This window comes from Tursiops truncatus, chromosome 10, assembly GCF_011762595.2.
Source record: "Tursiops truncatus isolate mTurTru1 chromosome 10, mTurTru1.mat.Y, whole genome shotgun sequence".
Lineage (NCBI taxonomy): Eukaryota > Metazoa > Chordata > Mammalia > Artiodactyla > Delphinidae > Tursiops > Tursiops truncatus.
Genome location: NC_047043.1, coordinates 63728056 through 63746442, shown reverse-complemented (window position 1 = coordinate 63746442; position 18387 = coordinate 63728056). Strand labels below are relative to the sequence as shown.

At 46.2% G+C, this 18387-nt stretch overlaps 1 protein-coding gene across 10 annotated transcripts in view; it reads left to right on the top strand.

Moving 5' to 3' along the window:
* Nucleotides 1-18387, top strand: part of IP6K2 (inositol hexakisphosphate kinase 2) — a 29246-nt gene that overhangs the window by 5342 nt on the left and 5517 nt on the right. For 6 of the 10 annotated variants that reach the window (XM_033864904.2, XM_019931620.3, XM_019931623.3 and 3 more), the window contains exons 2-3: nucleotides 15199-15526; nucleotides 17431-17653. In XM_033864904.2, coding sequence (XP_033720795.1) covers nucleotides 15325-15526; nucleotides 17431-17653 — 425 coding nt within the window. In that variant the 5' untranslated portion in view covers nucleotides 15199-15324. Of the gene's footprint in view, nucleotides 1-10474; nucleotides 12237-15185; nucleotides 15527-16563; nucleotides 17340-17430; nucleotides 17654-18387 lie in introns of those variants that run through there. The other 4 variants (XM_033864906.2, XM_033864905.2, XM_019931624.3 and 1 more) reach the window with 3 other exon arrangements.

The window sequence follows — 18387 nt, the reverse complement described above, 5'->3', positions numbered from 1 at the left end:
CAAAATGCCCCTTGGTTAAGACTGAAATCGTTGGGAGGATGATAACTTCTAAATGTGGTATCCAGGTCAGAACAGGTAGCAAAATAAGCACCTGGTAACAACAGAAAAGTCATGCCTTGATTTGATTTTGTGCTAGTGAAATGTAGCCATTGTAGAAGTGATGTGGTCAACACCTACAGCACCCACCCACAAAAAATAAAAATGATAGGAGCTACGGCTGCCTTGCCTAACACCCTCACTGCGCTACGTCTTTTACCTGTGTTCTTTTCATTCCTGGCCACTCTGCAAGGTGGTCAGAAGTCTCATCCCACTCTGGACTGAAGGATTTCAGGCTTTGGGTTTTTTTGAAACCTTTCTGACTTGGAGACAGGCCTCCAGTACCTGCTTTCACAAGCCCCTTTGGGCAACTGGAGTCAGCCTGGGCCTCTTCTGCTTGCTCTCTGTCATGGCAAATTCACAAAACTTCCTTTGCACTGCTGCATTTTTTTTTAACTCGTCTTGTGAATGTATTTAACTGAAACTCATGATTGATCAAATGGGAGATCATTTAGTATTACCTGCATTCTCTGTGTATCCATCTGTTTACCTTACTTGAGACATATACTTGTAGAAATTGAGTGTCCAATCCCAAGCCTAAGGAAGAGTAGAACTTTTCTTTTAATGGAATAAGATGTGTTAGAGACCAGGAGGCATAACACTTGGCTCTAGTGTTGTTATTTCTGCACTTAGTTTTCAAGAATGTGCCTGCTCGATACCTGAGCTGGATCCCAAAGGCAAACCCCCCGAGCCACATCAGTCTGTCTTAACCCCACCACAGCCCCTTGCCTTGAGCCTTGTTCATCTTTAAGATGAGCTGCTCCAGGGCCACAGGGCTTTCCTATCCACGGCTGCACACTCAGAAATGAGGTGGCCCCATGGGCTGGGTGTGCTTGTCATACTCTCTTGGGGAATGCAGAAATCTTGCATTGCCCTGCAATGTTTGTTTTATAGGAATAATAGACCATTTTTGTTTTACAAGTATAAAACTAACATTGGATATGCATTTTTACTATAACCTTCCCTCCTTCTCATCTGTCCCATTCTCTGATTGAGATCCCAGGTCATGTCTAAACAAATTCAGTGTTTTTGCTGAGGCTGCAGCAACATTTGTCTTGGGATTAACCTAAGTCCAAGCCTGCTGGCTTTCACTTTGGTACGCATTTGCTTAATGTGCTTTAAACTTGGTATATGTGGACTGTGCCTTACTCCTCCTTCCCCTCTCATGAGCGAGAGTTCACAGTTCAGCTTCTTCTACAGGGTGCCTGTGGAGGTGTGTGGACCCTATATCTGTTGGCTCTAGTGCTAAACATAATCATACTGTTTCCTTGAGAGATTGCCCGAGTAAGCAACAAAGGAAGAAGAGAGATGGATGAAGTATACCAGGCCAAAGAATGTATGTTTTTATGAACTTGAGCAACCTGACAGGAAAAACATACACCAGTAACTGTTAAAGCACTTACTTGCACGTTGCTGAGATTACTGTCTACCTAAGTTAGGGTTTTTTTTAAAATTTATTTAATTTATTTTTATTTTTGGCTGCGTTGGGTCTTTGTTGCTGCGCACAGGCTTTCTCTAGTTGCAGTGAGCAGGGGCTACTCTTCCTTGTGCGCTGGCTTCTCATTGCAGTGGCTTCTCTTGCTGCGGAGCATGGGCTCTAGGCGCGCGGACTTCAGTAGCTGTGGCTCACGGGCTCAGTAGTTGTGACTCATGGGCTCTAGAGCGCAGGCTCACTAGTTGTGGCGCACGGTCTTAGTTGCTCCACGGCATGTGGGATCTTCCCGGACCAGGGCTCGAACCCATGTCCCCTGCACTGGCAGGCGGATTCTTAACCACTGCACCATCAGGGAAGCCCAGTTAGTTGGTTCTTGTTGAACATTTTCAGTTTTTCTTCTGTTATGAATAGAGGTTTTACATATAAGGCAGTGAAAGATGTCCTTTCACGAACAGTGTCTGTTCTCCAAGGTGAGTGCCTCTAGAGAGACAGCTGAGGTACTTGCCAACCCCCTGCTGAAGGTGTGGGTTTTTCTTGCTCTGTGTCCTTATCGGAGCATGAGAACACACATATCTCTCCCTTAGGTTCTTTGAGTTGCCCCTGCCCTTTGTAGAACCTGTGCTGGGTTTTATGGGTGGCTTGGGATGCTGCACCTACATCGGGAGGCCAGAGGAGGACGGTAAGCCCAGGATGCAGGCTCCTGGCGCATTTGGAACATTGGACCTTGCAGAGGTGCCAGCTGCCACCTGACAGACTCTGGGCAGTGAAAAACTGATGGATATGGCCAACACATCTGGGGCAGATGAGGGCTGGGAAAGGAAGGAACAGGCTACCTCTCTCCCAGGAATGATTTATCTCACTCTCAAAGAGTGTTTTTACTTTGAAAATACCTTAGGCTCTTTGTATAGAGCCAAAGAAAGGGAATAGTGGTAAAATATCAAAAGTGGAAGTGCCCCGTTGGCCTTCCCTCCCAATCCTCACGTCTGTTGACTGACTGAAGTCATTGCCCTTCTCGCAAGCTGCGAGATTCCAAAGGAGTCAGTGTGTAGTTTGCTTCAGAACTATGGGTGCAGTTGAACTTGATTTCCCTAAAGAAGTTTTTAATATTTTGCTGTGCCTTATTTTGGAAAGAAGTCCCAGGACTCATAGAGGATGATTGACGAATGGTCATGTGTTAAGGTATAGTGCTGTGGGGCTTCCCTGGTGGCGCAGTGGTTGAGAGTTCGCCTGCCGATGCAGGGGACGCAGGTTCGTGCCCCGGTCCGGGAAGATCCCACATGCTGCGGAGTGGCTGGGTCCGTGAGCCATGGCCGCCGAGCCTGCGCGTCCGGAGCCTGTGCTCCGCAACGGGGGAGGCCACAGCGGTGAGAGGCCTGCGTATCGCAAAAAAAAAAAAAAAAAAAAAAAAAAGATATAGTGCCGTGACCTATGTGGTGTCAGGAATTTTCTCACTCCCATATCTCATTCTTTTCCCGGCTGGTCATGGAGGAGCACTGACTGTAGTTAGAGTAGTTGGGTGATCAAAGCTGCCATATTGATGCTGTTAGCCTGGGATGCTTAGCAGACCCCTGAGGGGAGTATTTACCTGAGTGAGGTGTTGTGAGGACCCAGAGGAAGTTGTGCCCTCTGGGCACAGGATCTGGTGTAGCGCAGGGCACACGTGTCCCTCTACCAGCAGGTACAGCCCTCATTGTGCTGGCCTGGGCGGGTTGGGGCTGCCTGGGTTCTGTGGCTGGCCATGAGGACTGAATCATTTTTGGCACCACTAGTTTCAGAGGATGAGTTCATGTGTCATCTGGTTTGGGAACTGGCTGAGAAATGAGCAGGGGTAAACGTTGACCACAGGCAGGGAGCATATAATCTTGCCTGAAGCTAATGGACTGTTACTTAACTGGCACATGAGAGAACCATGACTAAGGTAGGAGAGTCCCCCATAGATCGAGAGCTCAGAACAATTTTGGCCATAGTCTTCAAGGGTCACTTCTGCATGTTCCTGTTGTGTATGTTTCCCACATGATGGTGGGATTTGTAGTCTGCATCAGGCGGAGGAGACTGGAGATGGAAAATTGCCCTTGAAGAGGGGAAACAGGCTTTTTTTGAGGGGGGGGAACAGGCTTTTTAAGGAGGACTGATAATTCTTGGTGTGTGTATGGAATACATTTAGGTATTTATAAGTAAATTTGATATTCTGATAAAGGGGACATGTGACACCTTAGAATCAATAATTTAGATTTTCTTGAAGGAGTAGTGCTCTACTTTTAGCTAGAAAAACTTTTTAAATTGCTAAAACTCTGTAATTCAAGCATTGTAACTGAGGAATATATTTCTAGGTAGGCTGAAAGCTCCTTCTCCCTGTCCCCCTCCATATTGGGATGCTCTAGTCTTTCATTCCAGAAATCTGGTCTGATGAGGCAAAGAGATGTGGCAGTGTGATCATGCTGCTGGTTCGACAGAGAAGCCTCTGAGAGGCTGCTGTTTCCCTTATGGAAAAGCTTGTCCGGATTTTTGGAACAGAATCTGCTGTTTCATTTGTCCCTCAGAATTGGTGGAAGGATCTGCATTGTTGTGACTTTTCTTGAAATACTTCCACTTACAACTTGTAGTTTCTCCTTTATTAAAACTAGAATAAAGGGACTTCCCTGTGGTCCTGTGGCTAACACTCCATGCTCCCAATGCAGGGGGCCCGGGTTCCATCCCTGGTCAGGGAGCTAGATCCCACACACCTCAACTAAGAGTTTGCATGCTGCAACTAAAAAAGATACCGCGTGCCGCAAGGAAGAACCTGCACGCAGCAATGAAGATCCTATCCTGCGTGCTGCAACTAAGATCTGGTGCAGCCAAATAAATTAAAAACAAACAAACAAACAAGAATAAAATGCTGATGGGGGGGAAATGAACACCTGGTGTTGGACCCCAGGCATTTGTGTCAAGTTAATAGAAGGCTTCTGTGTCTTGTCTCTCTGGCCCTGCTGCATGCTTTGGTGGAGCCAGTGCCTGCTATGACATGGGGGTGACCTTTCCAGCCTTCTTAGCAGTGACTCTTTCATCTCAAAGTACCTGTCATTTTCCATGGTGAGGCCTAGGTGATCTGGTGCCTCAGTGCACCCATCTGTAGTGGGAGTGATCCTAGTATCTACTCCAGAAGGCTGTGTTAGGAGGGAGGGAGTTACAGAATAGACTAACAGCTTGGTAAACGGTAGCTCTTTTCTCTGACATGGTTGTATCCCATTGTCACTGAAGATTGAGTTGGTCACTTCCTCCTCTGACCTTTCAGCACCTTGTACACATTTCAGGGACAGGATGTGTTGAGGTGATTATCCTCCCTTGTTTACATGTGGTCAGTCTCCCAGGGTCTCCATCATGGAGTGGAACTCTGAGCATGCAGTGTGGGTTGCATCAGGGTTTTTTGGCAGATGAGTTTAAAACCTTCAAGAGCTGAGCAGCCATCTGGGTTTCTTATTTCAGTCGTAGTGAATTATTTTTCCCCCTAATATTTTCACTCGCAATTATAAAGGTAACAAACACATGCTCTGAGTTCGAGAAAATTTCAAGAAGTTTGGAACATTCAGAAAACTGAAGAGATGGGAATAACAATCTTACCACTTAGTACTGGGCAGATCCAGCTTTTGTGGTAGCTAAAGTTTATATAGTGTAACAAATATATATAATTGATTTATATAGATATATAATTATAAAACCATCTTTAAACAAAAGAATTTACAATTATGAAAACAATAAGGTAAGAAAGTGAACTTATCTACAAAACAGAAATAGAGTTACAGATGTAGAAAACAAACTTATGGTTACCAGGGGTAAGGGGAGGGGAGCGATAAACTGGGAGATTGGGATTGACATATATATACTTCTATATATAAAATAGATAAATAATAAAGACCTACTGTATAGCACAGGGAACTGTACTCAATACTCTGTAATGGTCTATATGGGAAAAGAATCTAAAAAAAGAGTGGATATATGTATATGTATAACTGATTCACTTTGCTGTACACCTGAATCTAACACAACATTGTAAATCAACTATACTCCAATAAAAATTTTTTTAAAAAAAGGGGTTCCCTGGTGGCGCAGTGGTTGAGAGTCTGCCTGCCGATGCAGGGGACACGGGTTTGTGCCCTGGTCTGGGAAGATCGCACATGCCGCGGAGCGGCTGGGCCCGTGAGCCATGGCCGCTGAGCCTGTGCGTCCAGAGCCTGTGCTCCGCAACGTGAGAGGCCACAACAGTGAGAGGCCCGCGTACCGCAAAAAAAAAAATTAAAAAAAACCCCAATAATGTAAGAAAGTAAATGTTTGGATTGAAAAAAGAAAACACAAAAAGTTACACATTTCAAAAATCAATAGTACAGTATTTTTTCCCTACATTTCTGAGCAGCATATTGACTGCCTCATTCTATGACAGCAGTGTCATAATTTTTCTATAAAAAAGTCACATATGGACTTCCCTGGCGGTCCAATGGTTAGGACTCTGCGCTTCCATTGCAAGGGACACAGGTTCGATCCCTGGTCAGGGAACTAATATCCCGCATGCCACACATCGCAGCCAAAAATTTTTTAAATAAAGTAAATAATAAAAAGATCACATAGTCACTACTCTAGGGTGGTTAATTGTCATCTGCTTTCCATAAATTTATTTCATTTGTTAGCTGTCATTTAAATTTATTGTAGGATAACACCTGTTACAGTTTTTTAAATTTATTTTTTTAAAAATATTTATTTATTTATTTGTCTGTATCAGGTCTTAGTTGCGGCATGCGGGATCTTAGTTACCCAACCAAGGATTGAACCCCTATACCCTGCATTGGAAGGCAGATTCTTTTTTTTTTTTTTTAATTAATTAATTAATTTGGCTGCGTTGGGTCTTCATTGCTGCGTGGGCTTTCTCGTTGTGGCGAGCAGGGGCTACTCTTCATTGTGGTGCGTGGGCTTCTCATTCTCTTGTTGTGGAGCACAGGCTCTAGGCACACGGGCTCAGTAGTTGTGGCTCCTGGGCTCTAGAGTGCAGGCTCAGTAGTTGTGGCGCACGGGTTTCGTTGCTCTGCGGCATGTGGGATCTTCCCAGACCAGGGCTCAAACCTATATCCCCTGCACTGACAGGCGGATTCTTAACCACTGCACCACCAGGGAAGTCTTGGAAGGCGGATTCTTAAATCACTGGACCACCAGGGAAGTCCCATCTGCTTTCTGTTATTGACAACTTAGAACAGTTTCTTTCAGCCTCACAATTCATCATATGTCATGTAAATTTTTAGGATTGTCATCAAATTTGGGAAACGTGTCAAATTTTTTTCATATATCAGCTGTGAGACTTCAAGACATTCAACATTTTTTTATACAGTGACTCCAGGGCCTTGGGAGGGGGTGGGCAGCCATGACCCCTGTGAGTAGCTGGTATTTTTGTTTTTAGGGTTTTTTGGTGCATAGTAAAATGAACATGACATAAAATTTACCATTTTAACCACTTCTGAGTGTACAATTTAGTGGCAAAGCTGGAACTTCTTGCCAGTCTTTTCCTCTGTAAGTCTTATGACATAGTTCAGCTAATATCATAGATTATACAATTTTGTATCTTCCTTTTTTTTTTTTTGGCTGCCCCACATGGCTTGTGGGATCTTAGTTCCCTGACCAGGGATCCAACCTGGGCCCCGGCAGTAAAAGCATGGAGTCCTAACCACTGGACCACTAGGGAATTCCCTGTGTCTTGCTCCTTTTAATTGAAGAGCATATCAGATTGTTTTAAAAATATAAAAGTGATAAACAATGTTTTATAGTATCCTAATAGTCCATCATACACTTTCGTATTGCTGGATGTGGAGGTGAGTGCGTTCACGTTGGGGTAAAAGAGATGTCCTGCCAGGACCTGATTTTTATGGAGCAGTGGTGGGAGTTTTCCTGGGGTTGGTGGTAGTTTGATGCCATATACCCATGACCCAAATGGGTCAGTCTGGTCAGCCACCTTCCTTGGTGCCTCCCACAAGGCAAACATTAACAGCTTTCTTCTCTTCCTTCCTGGCTTTATTTTGCTAAATCTCCTTTTGGTTTATTCATTTTGTCACCAGGGATTGTGCCTTATCTGCTGCCCAGCTTTTCTAGAAGTCCAGATCATGGAGGGGATAATTTTTCTCCTGCACTGTCTTGCAGAGACACCTTGTTTGAAGCTGGATGGCAGACCCACCAGCATTGCTGAAAAGGCCTTCAGCAAATACTCAGCACCAACCCCATGGCCTTTCTTTGCTTTGCCTGCAAAAGATGGGGATAATTATCTTTCAGTGATAACTTAGCAACCTGAAAGCCTTGGGTGTTTGGGATGTCAACTCAATACTAACACAGAATTTCTGAATTCTAACTAGTATATTTGTTTCAAACTATGATAGGATTTTAATCTTCTCGTATCCACATTTTAAAAGTTTATTCTTCAGTGACCATTCTTCTGCCTGATTTTCTACAAGAGAGAATTTTCCAAGAGGTTGGTTGTCATTAGATTAAGAGTTTAGGCTTTGTTTACATGAAATGTTTCCACACCAGCAGGACCCAGATGAGTATTCAGGTGCAGGGTCCTTTATTTATACTCCCCAGTTAGTGCAGAGTTAATAAGGTGGGAGATTATAAATGCAAAATTAATACCCAGCTGATGCTCAGAATGCATTTTGTAAAGTGTGTGGCGTGCCGCTTTTTAACGATTGTACTCCCTGTGCAGTTGGTGTGGGTTTGGATAATTGCAGTGGCTGCCTTTTGAGTTCTCTGTTGATCTGTGTGCAGCAGGTATTCATGATGCAGTAGTGATTTGAGGCACATCCTGTGGAGTGCTTACTCGGTGCTGGTGCTCTTCTGGGCTCTGGAGATTCAGCAGTAAACAGAGCAGTCAAAAATGTCTGACCGGGGGCTTCCCTGGTGGCGCAGTGGTTGAGAGTCCGCCTGCCGATGCAGGGGACATGGGTTCGTGCCCTGGTCCGGGAAGATCCCACGTGCCGTGGAGTGGCTGGGCCCGTGAGCCATGGCCGCTGAGCCTGTGTGTCCAGAGCCTGTGCTCCGCAGCGGGAGGGGCTGCAGCAGTGAGAGGCCCGTGTACCGCAAACAAACAACAACAACAAAAAATGTCTGACCTTATGGACTTTTTTTTCTGGTGGGGCAGGGTGGAGGAGACAGAAAATAAACAGGACAAATAAAACATATAGTATGTTAGGTGGTGATAAGTGCTGAGGAGAAAATAAAGCATGGTTGTGTAAGGAATGTGGATGGGTAGATATGGCACTTTTAGATGGGGTGGCTAAAGAAGACTTCATTAAAGGTGATATTTGCATACAGAGCTGAAGGAGGTACAAGAGTGAGCCAGGGAGATATCTGGGGAAAAGTGCACCAAGCAGAGGGAATGGCAAGGACAGAGACCCTAAGGTAGGTATGTATCAAGCATGTTTGAGAAATAACAAGAAAGCTAGTATAATTGGAGCAGATTTGCTGTTGATTTTTCTTTTGTGATGGGTGTTTTACTGAAAGGCTTATTGGGCCATTATGCTTCTGTTTTTCTCCTTTGTGTGTAAAGTATGCTTTTGCTTTGGCTTTACAAGAATTTTAAAAGATAACTGGAACTTCCCTGGTGGAACAGTGGTTAAGAATCTGCCTGCCAATGCAGGGGACACGGGTTCGAGCCCTGGTCCGGGAAGATCCCACATGCCGCGGAGCAAATAAGCCCTCAAGCCACAACTGCTGAGCCCGCGTGCCACAACTACTGAAGCCTGCGTGCCTAGAGCCCGTGCTCTGCAACAATAGAAGCCACCACAATGAGAAGCCCGCACACCACAATACAGAGTAGCCCCTGCTTGCCGCAACTAGAGAAAGCCCGCGTGCAGGAATGAAGACCCAACACAGCCAAAAATAAATAAATAAAATAAATTTATTTTAAAAAACCCTATTTAACAGCTAATATCTTTTAATTACAGTCTTTTCTGATTATTAAAATAATTTGTACTTATGAAACTTTTGTAAATTAAAAAATTCAAGCTGTTTATTGAAATATAATTTGTATACAATAAGATTCATTGATTTTATTTATTTTAATTAATTAATTTATTTGTTTTTTATTTTTGGCTGTGTTGCGTCGTCATTGCTGTGCGCGGGCTTTCTCTAGTTGTGAGCGGGGGTTACTCTTCTTTGCGGTGCACGGGCTTATTGTCATGGCTTCTCTTGTTGCGGAGTATGGGCTCCAGGCGTGCGGGCTTTGGTAGTTGTGGCACGTGGGCTCAGTAGTGTGGCTTGCGGCCTCAGTAGTTGTGGCTTGCGGGCTCTAGAGCACAGGCTCAGTAGTTGTGGCACATGGGCTTAGTTGCTCTGCGACATGTGGGATCTTCCCAGGCCAGGGCTCAAACCCATGTCCCTTGCATTGGCAGGTGGCTTCTTAACCACTGCGCTACCAGGGAAGCCCCAAGATTCATTGATTTTAAGTCTATAATTTGATGAGTTTTGACAAATTTATGCAGCCATGTAATCACTGTTCCAGTCACAGCATAGAACATTTTCATTACCCCTAAAAGTTCTCTTGGACCTCTTTGCAGTCAGTCCTATTCCCCTACCTCTGCCCCCTGGCAACTGCTTTTCTACTTTCTGCTATTACAGTTTTGCTTTTTCTTGAATGTCGTATAAATGGAATCACACAGTATATAGTCTTTTGTGATGGCTTTTTTCAGTTAACGTAATGCTTTTTTTTTTTTTTTTTTGCGGTACGCGGGCCTCTCACCGCTGCGGCCTCTCCCGTTGCGGAGCACAGGCTCCAGACGCGCAGGCTCAGCGGCCATGGCTCACGGGCCCAGCCGCTCCGCAGCATGTGGGATCTTCCCGGACCAGGGCACGAACCCACGTCCCCTGCATCGGCAGGCGGACTCTCAACCACTGCGCCACCAGGGAAGCCCAACATAATGCTTTTGTGATTAATCTTTGTTGTTGCTATATCAATACATTCCTTTTATTGCTGAATAATATTCCATTATATGGATACACCACAGTTTGTTTATTCATTCACCCATTTGATGGACATTTGGGTTGTTCCCACCTTTTGGCTATGGTGAATAGTGCTGCTGTGAACATCTGTGTACAGTCTTTATGTGGACATTTGTTTTCATTTCTTTTAGGTAAATACCTGTGAGTAGGGTTAGTGGGTCATATAATAAGTATGTGTCTAACTTAATAAGAAACTGCCAAACTGTTTTCCAAGGTGGCTGTACTTCTTTTATTCCTACCAGCAACGTTTGAGAATTCCAGTGACTGACCCTGGTGGTATAGTCATGGGTTGTGTATGGATGTGTGCAGATGCGGTCAGTGGCTCTGGGCTCATGGAGCGGAGGTGCAGATGGTCAAGGTTATTCGTCCATCATTGGGCTAGTGTGCTTCACACCATCTTCTGTGACTGCCCAACCCTGGGGCTTTTCTTGAGGCAGAGTAAGTAGCCCCAGCAGAGCCCATTTGTAGCCTCATGAACCACATTCTAGATGTGTGAGCTAAGGGCCCAGGGCTTTTCATGAGTCATAGTTGTTTTATTTGCAGTATTTTATAAGTTAAGACTATTAAGGCATTGTTTCCAGCAGATCCTTAAACCAATTTGATAGATTTAGGGCGATGGGCTATGGGGGAAATCTGTGTCTTGTCCTAGGATGAATCATGTTCTGTGTTTCTTACCTATCAATAGTTTCGTGGACAAACGTGAGGCAATTTGGAAAGCTAAAATAGATGCTAAATCTGAAGCCAGTGTTTTATGGTTATTCCCTGTCTCACTAGATTCAGGGTCCATACATCACATGGACTTCTCAGTAACCATTAATATTCTAGGATTCCTGGGAAACTGGGCCTTAGACCTCAGATGTTTAAAAACCTTTAAGAGATCCAACTGCTCAAACCACATGTGGAACAGAAAAAGAGTAGCAGTGAAACAGAGCAGATGCTTTGGGCATTTTTCTTTCTTCTGACCAGGCTGAAGCCACTAGAGAAGAAGCTGATCTGGGGTGTAATCCTTGGGAAGTTGATCCTTCATTTTCCCACAGGGATAGGGTCTGTAAGGGACCCTAGAACAAAAGCTGCATTTCTTTGTCTGAAGCCCCAAATGTAAGAAGTATGTTGTATAGAGAAGCCATAGTTATCTTCATATTGAGAGATTGAACATAATTGAAATCAAAGAATCACAAAACAGGACTTAACCTTATTATGTGCAATGCAATGATTTTTACTGTTTTTTCCTATTTGATTAAAACAAACTGCTGGTTACCAGAAAACTGGAACCCAAAGGGAGCAGGGGCTTGGAATCTTCCTCCAAGCAATTGAATGGCAGAACTGGGACTAGAATCTGGCTCCACCTCACTACAGGATCAGTTTTCTCCCTAATTCTACCATTTAGGAGTTTCCTCTGTCATCAGGCTTGGCACAGGCGAGAAAGGGCCTTATTTTCCTTGTCTCTCTACCTAAGATGATGATTCTTCTCCGGGGAGCAATGTCCTGTGGACTGCCAGAGTTGGGTGCTGGTGGGAGGGTTGGCAAGGTTCCGTGTCAAGGTTCCAGCAGCTAATGAACACACCGGAGACCTGGGAGAAGGAGGTATAGACCCTCACTGGGCTTTTCAGCCTCCAGCCACACCCACGAACCATACTCCAGAGAGCTGCCATGAAGGACCAGTTTTTGTTTTGGATTTTTCGCTGGAGGTGGGGAATGGGTAAGAGAGATGCCTGGAGAGAGATTTTTTTTTCTACTTAATTGAATACATTTAAGGAATCTTGAACAGAGTTGGAAAGGGATTGCATTGGTGTCAGCATTGCTGTAGTAACAAAAGGAGTTTTACACGTTTATGAAAGGTTTGAATTGTGTTTCTAAAGTCTGGCCCATGGGGAGCATCTTGTGCTTTCACAGTTTAATAATTATGGTACCTGGTTCTTGCTTGGGTACTGGCAGACCGATCATGAGTCAGTAGCTTTCCTTTGGTGTTGCTCTTACTCAAGATGTCTTTTTCACTACTGAAAAACTGGTGTGAACTGGTCTCTATAAACCTAAAGGGCTTGCGTGGCCAAGCATCTCAGAGCTCCACCTTCCGGAGAGAGTCTGGAATAGCTGGAAGGTACTCATCCTTCGAGCTGATTGCCTGTGTTGTGTCTTGGGACTCCTCACAGCACATGCCCTCCTGAGGGCTTCTGTAATGAGAAGGTAGTGCCAGGTGAGAAATCAGAAGCTTTGGTATTCTGCTCTTTGCATATAGGAAAGCTTATTGATTCCTAATCCTTGAGTCCAATGGGCGTTCTCTCTGAAAGGAAGAGATTAACACCAGCTAAACTCTTTATTTATTTATTTTCAAAATTAGTTTATTTTTTGGCTGTGTTGGGTCTTTGTTGCTACGCGTGGGCTTTCTCTAGTTGCTGCAGGCGGGGGCTACTCTTCGTTGTAGTGCATGGGCTTCTCATTGCGGTGGCTTCTCTTGTGGTGGAGCACAGGCTCTAGAGTGCGCGGGCTTCAGTAGTTGCGGTGCATGGGCTCAGTAGATGTGGCTCGCAGGCTCAGTAGTTGTGGAGCACGGGCTTAGTTGCTCTGCGGCATGTGGGATCTTCCTGGACCAGGGCTTGAACCCCTGTCCCCTGCATTGGCAGGTAGATTCTGTACCACTGCGCCACCAGTGAAGTCCCTAAAGAGGCTGCTTTATAAACAGAAAATATAAATACATAGTGAAAGCACTGTCACAGGACAAGATAAATGTCCCATATACTTTTTTTTTTTTTTTTTTTGGTACGCGGGCGTCTCAGTGTTGTGGCCTCTCCCGTTGCGGAGCACAGGCTCCGGACGCGCAGGCTCAGCGGCCATGGCTCACGGGCCCAGCCGCTCCGCGGCATGTGGGATCTTCCCGGACCAGGGCACGAACCCGTGTCCCCTGCATCGGCAGGCAGACTCTCAACCACTGCGCCACCAGGGAAGCCCTGTCCCATATACTTCTAAGTGCTATACCAAGGCAGATGTGCCAGAGACCTTGGGCCCCAGAGGCAGCTGTGTGGGGCCATCCAACAGATTGAGGTTCATTTGGAAACTGTGGCTTCTTGTCCCTAGCCCTGGATGAGTTTCCTCAGCTCCCAGAATCAGCTTCATTGTTTCCAACAGGGAGAGAGGTGTCTACCTCATAGAAAGTATCCCGAGGACCATATGAAGTAAGTTCCTATAGTGAGCCTAGCATAGACTGGGGTGCTTTACCCACCTTAGAGGACAGTGGGCAAACCTCCAGCCAACCCATTCTCACCACCACCATCTCAGTTGGAGTCATGGGAGTTGGAGGAGTTCCCAGTAAGAAACCTGTACAGATACTGAAATGTAGCCCAAGCCCCGTTAGTAGTGCTAGTGGCAACTGTGTAGTCTGTAAATTATAGACAGAAAACAGGAGGAGGTTGACAGACCCTGAAACGGTCCACAGGCGCATAGAGGTGTGCTTTGCTGAGATCCAGTGTGCTTGGGGATCTGAAGTCAGGTCTAAGTTCCTGGATCTCAGTGAATGAGACCCCTTAGTGCCCCAAGAATGCAGCTTTGGTTTAAAGGTGTGCCCCAGCTTTTGGAGATCTGGATAGAACAGATAAAAATAGTTGGTGACCTAGAACACTGTGTATCTCTTTAAAAGGAGTTAGCCAGCCTTGATCAGTTGTTTTTCGATACAGACGTTAATCATTAAAGCTAGGCCCAAGCTCCACTGCTAATAAGGTTAATGGGGCTTGTCTTTGGCCTTGAGCAGGGAAGTGTGTGCACCCTGGGGGAGTAAATCTTACTAGTTGGTGCCTAAGTAGGTTTTCCCTTTAAATGCATTTTATAAAAACATAATTAAAGGGGCTTCCTTGGTGGCGCAGTGGTTGAGAGTCCGCCTGCTGATGCAGGGGACACGGGTTCGTGCCCCGGTCCGGGAAGATCCCACATGCCGCGGAGTGGCTAGGCCCGTGAGCCATGGCCGCTGAGCCTGCGCGTCCGGAGCCTGTGCTCCGCAACGGGAGAGGCCACAACAGTGGGGCCCGCGTACCGCCAAAAAAAAAAAAAAAAAAAAATTAACGACCAAGAGTGAACCCTAATGTAAACTATGGTGCTGTATCAGTGTAGATTCATCATCATATGTAACAGGTGTACCACTCTGATGGGGGATATTGATAATGGAGGAGGCTGTCCATGCATATGCGGGGCATATGGGAAATTTCTATATTTTCTCAATTTTGCCGTGAACCTAAAACTGCTCTAAAAAAATAAAGTCTATTAAAATATATTTATATAATTAATGGAGGGGCTTGGATATAAATTACTGTAAGTTTAACAATTTTATTAGAAAATGGTAAGATTTAATCAGGATATTAGGTTTGAAATTGTGATTTTACCTAAAATCACAATTTCGTCGTCGTGGCTTCGCGGTAGTGGCTTTCTAACGCCTGGTGGGGTGATTGGGGCTGTTTCGGGGTCCCGCAACCAGTCCCTGCCAGTCGGCTTCGGCCCGCGGGGGAGAGCTCTGGCTGCTTGTTTCTGTGGGAGGAGGCGGGGACGAAGTGGGCGGCGTGGGCGGGACCCTGCGGGAGCTCAGGCTGTTTTGTCTTTCTGCTGGAAGAGGAGGGCTAGCGCCTCTAAGGCGGTTCCTGGCCCTTTCCAACACCGTTGTCACTCTTTGCTTCCGGCAGAGCGTCCTGGCCCACACAGCCGAGGAGCTGAGGCCAGACAGACGGACGCACGGACAGACGACAGAGGACGCGCTGGCCGCTGCACCCCGCTGCCTCCCCCTTCTCCCTGCTGCCTGCACCTGGAGGATGAGCCCAGCCTTCAGGGCTATGGACGTGGAGCCCCGCGCCAAGGGCATCCTGCTGGAGCCCTTTGTCCACCAGGTCGGGGGGCACTCGTGCGTGCTCCGCTTCAACGAGACGACCCTGTGCAAGCCTCTGGTCCCGAGGGAGCACCAGTTCTACGAGACCCTCCCTGCGGAGATGCGCAAATTCACTCCCCAGTACAAAGGTGAGCCCCCAGCTGCTGTAGGGGTCGCCAGCGCCTGGCAAGGACATGCAAGGCGTCGCGGCCAAGGAAAGCCCAGGCAGCCATCCCCGGAGCCCTCACCCCTCCCACTCACTCTGTGTTTTCCCTCCTCCTTCTCCTCTTGGCCCTCCGCCCAGCACCTCACACCCTCAGTTTTCAAGTTGCGGTAAGATTGCTCAATTCTGTTTTGTTTTGTGGGTTTGTTTTGAGTTTATTTTTGGTGGAAGTGTAGTTGTGTTTTATGTTCAGGTGTCTCTTTATCTCGGTAACCCATAGTCCCCCATGAGGAGACATCCAGGGAAGACTTTGGGAGGATTTTACCCAGAATACTTGCCGCCTGCTTTTTGTCCTCCAGGAAACCAGAAGCCCTGTTGATTAGGTAGGCTGGGAGCAGAGTTGAGTCAGATGGAATGCAGGAGTGGGAGGCTTGTGCTGATTAGCTGAAGCCCTTTGCTATTACGGAATGTCCCCGAAATGGCTATATTACGGCAACCCTTTGATTCACATGTGGTGACTCTTTCTTCCTTTTTATAATGCATTTTGGTGGGGGTGGGGGGGGAATCAGCAGCCAACAGCATGGTGTGGTCTTTCCTGGGGAGGGCGGAGATCCTTTGTAAATCAGGAAGAATCCATTAAGGAAAATAATTTTAAAGTTGCATTACCTGGTTATGCAAAAGACTCTTGAACAACTTGGGTTCTTCTGGAACTGTTGAAACATGCTCTTTGAAGACAGAATGTACTGGGCGTCTCTCTTTGTACTCTGAATATGCATGTGTGTTGCGGTCGGGGTGGGGGAGTTGGGGGCCCTCACTTGGTCCTTCTCTGTTGTTTTTTCCAGGACAAAGCCAAAGGCCCCTTGTTAGCTGGCTGCCCCGCCCCCATTTTTTTCCCTGGTTCTTTTCCCATGGCCACAGGAAAATGTGGTCCCCTGAATTCCCCACCCCGGCTCCTCTGCGCCCAGAGCCAGGTACCACCTCAGAAGTGTCGTCTCTCTGAGCACGCATTCCCCTGCAGCAAGGACTGAGCAAATTGAGTGATCCCAGGCCACAGAGGCCTGGGAGGAAAGGTGTTCAGCCAGTCGGCTGTAAGGCACTCGTCGGCACCTGCTGAAACACTCTCACCTGACAGCCCCCTCCTCAAAGACTGTCTAATTACACATGGCAGGTTCTAGAGACTCGGGGAAAGCTGCTTTCAAGGCCACTACGCGTCTGTGCTCCCAGCCCAACCCTATTTGCCTTGTGTTCATTTTGTTCTTTTGTGACATGAGACTGCAAAGACCAATAAAGCAATATATTCAAGAAGGGCAAAAGGCTTGGGGTGCCCAGTGCGGGGGCACTGCAAGAAGCCTTTGCTAGGGTGTCTTTTGTGCTGTGTGGTTTGTTTCGTTTGCTCCTTTATTTTGTTTTGCTTGCCCAGTCTTCCCTTACAGTTGGATGCTTCTTACCCCTCAGGCAAATCTCTGTTCAGGCTCTGCTTTAAAGCAAGCCTCAAGGCTGTTGGAGTTTCTGTTTAGGGCCTTAAAAATTCCCACAAGATATAAAGAGCAAATGTTTTTACGTCTCTCTTAGGATTAGAAGAATTACATAAAAATTAATAAACATTTTCAATGATGGAAAAATGTGTCTTGTAATTCTTTGGCTCTTGCCTTGTTGAGTGCATCAGAGAGGAAGACTCTCGGCCATGTTTGCTCCTAATTGCTTGTCTTGTATGGTGTCATCTTTTCTAGATGTTTTGATATTTGTTAGGTTTGCAGATGAGTTTGGGGCCTCTGGCAACATAGAGACTAAGGAACAGGGTAAGAAAAAACTAAACGTTACAATCATGTTATTTGTAACACATCTTCCTGTGGAATTAAAAGTCCTCTCTGTTCCTCACCCTTCTTCCAGGTGTGGTATCTGTGCGCTTTGAAGAAGATGAAGACAGGAACTTGTGTTTAATAGCATATCCATTAAAAGGGGACCACGGAACTATGGACAGTGTAGATAACTCAGACTGTGAACCAAAAAGTAAGCTGCTAAGGTGGACAAACAAAAAACATCACGTCCTAGAAACAGAAAAGATCCCTAAGGACTGGGTGCGCCAGCACCGGAAGGAGGAGAAGATGAAGAGGTGGGTATAGACTGAGAGGAGACTGAGCTCCGTGGGAGAGGAGGGATCTCAGTTACAGCCCAGTCCCCTAGGGCTAAGGACTCACACTATGGACTTATTAGTAGGTACCTCATCACTCAGTGGTCAGTTCCCACATGGTGTGCCCAGCTTCTCTTTAATTGACTCTGAGTTATATCATGCCATTTCGGGTAAAACAACTGTAGTGGCAGCTGTAAAAAAGTTTCAGTCACTCACGCCTCCTGCATCTGCCCTGTGCCAGGCCCTATGTGGCATCCTGGGGATGTAGCAGTGACCCAGACAGAAGCCATCCCATCACCTCAGGTTGTTCACTGATAGTGGGAGACAGAATGGTCAGTTGGGCATCCCCAAATCTTGGGGATCCCCGTAGGCAGAGTGCTCCAAGTGCCACACCTTGGCAGAGCTTGTGAAAAGATAAATTATATATATATTAAAAACGTAGCTAAGTAGGTTGACTTATTCTCATGGAATTTCAGTCTCCAGCATTCTGAGTCAGGGAACCTGGATGTTCCAGAAGCCAGGGGGTGTACTACCTAGAAGAAGAGGGCAGTGGAGGCTGCCTTGCAGGGTGCGGGCTGGAGGCAGAGGTTGTTCTTTCATCGAAGGTTTTCCTTACTGTAGAAAAACAACTGTAGAAAAACAGCGAGCTGACACACACCCCCCTTTTTTTTTTTAAATCAGCTGTCTTGGGACTTCTCTGGAGGTTCAGTGGTTAA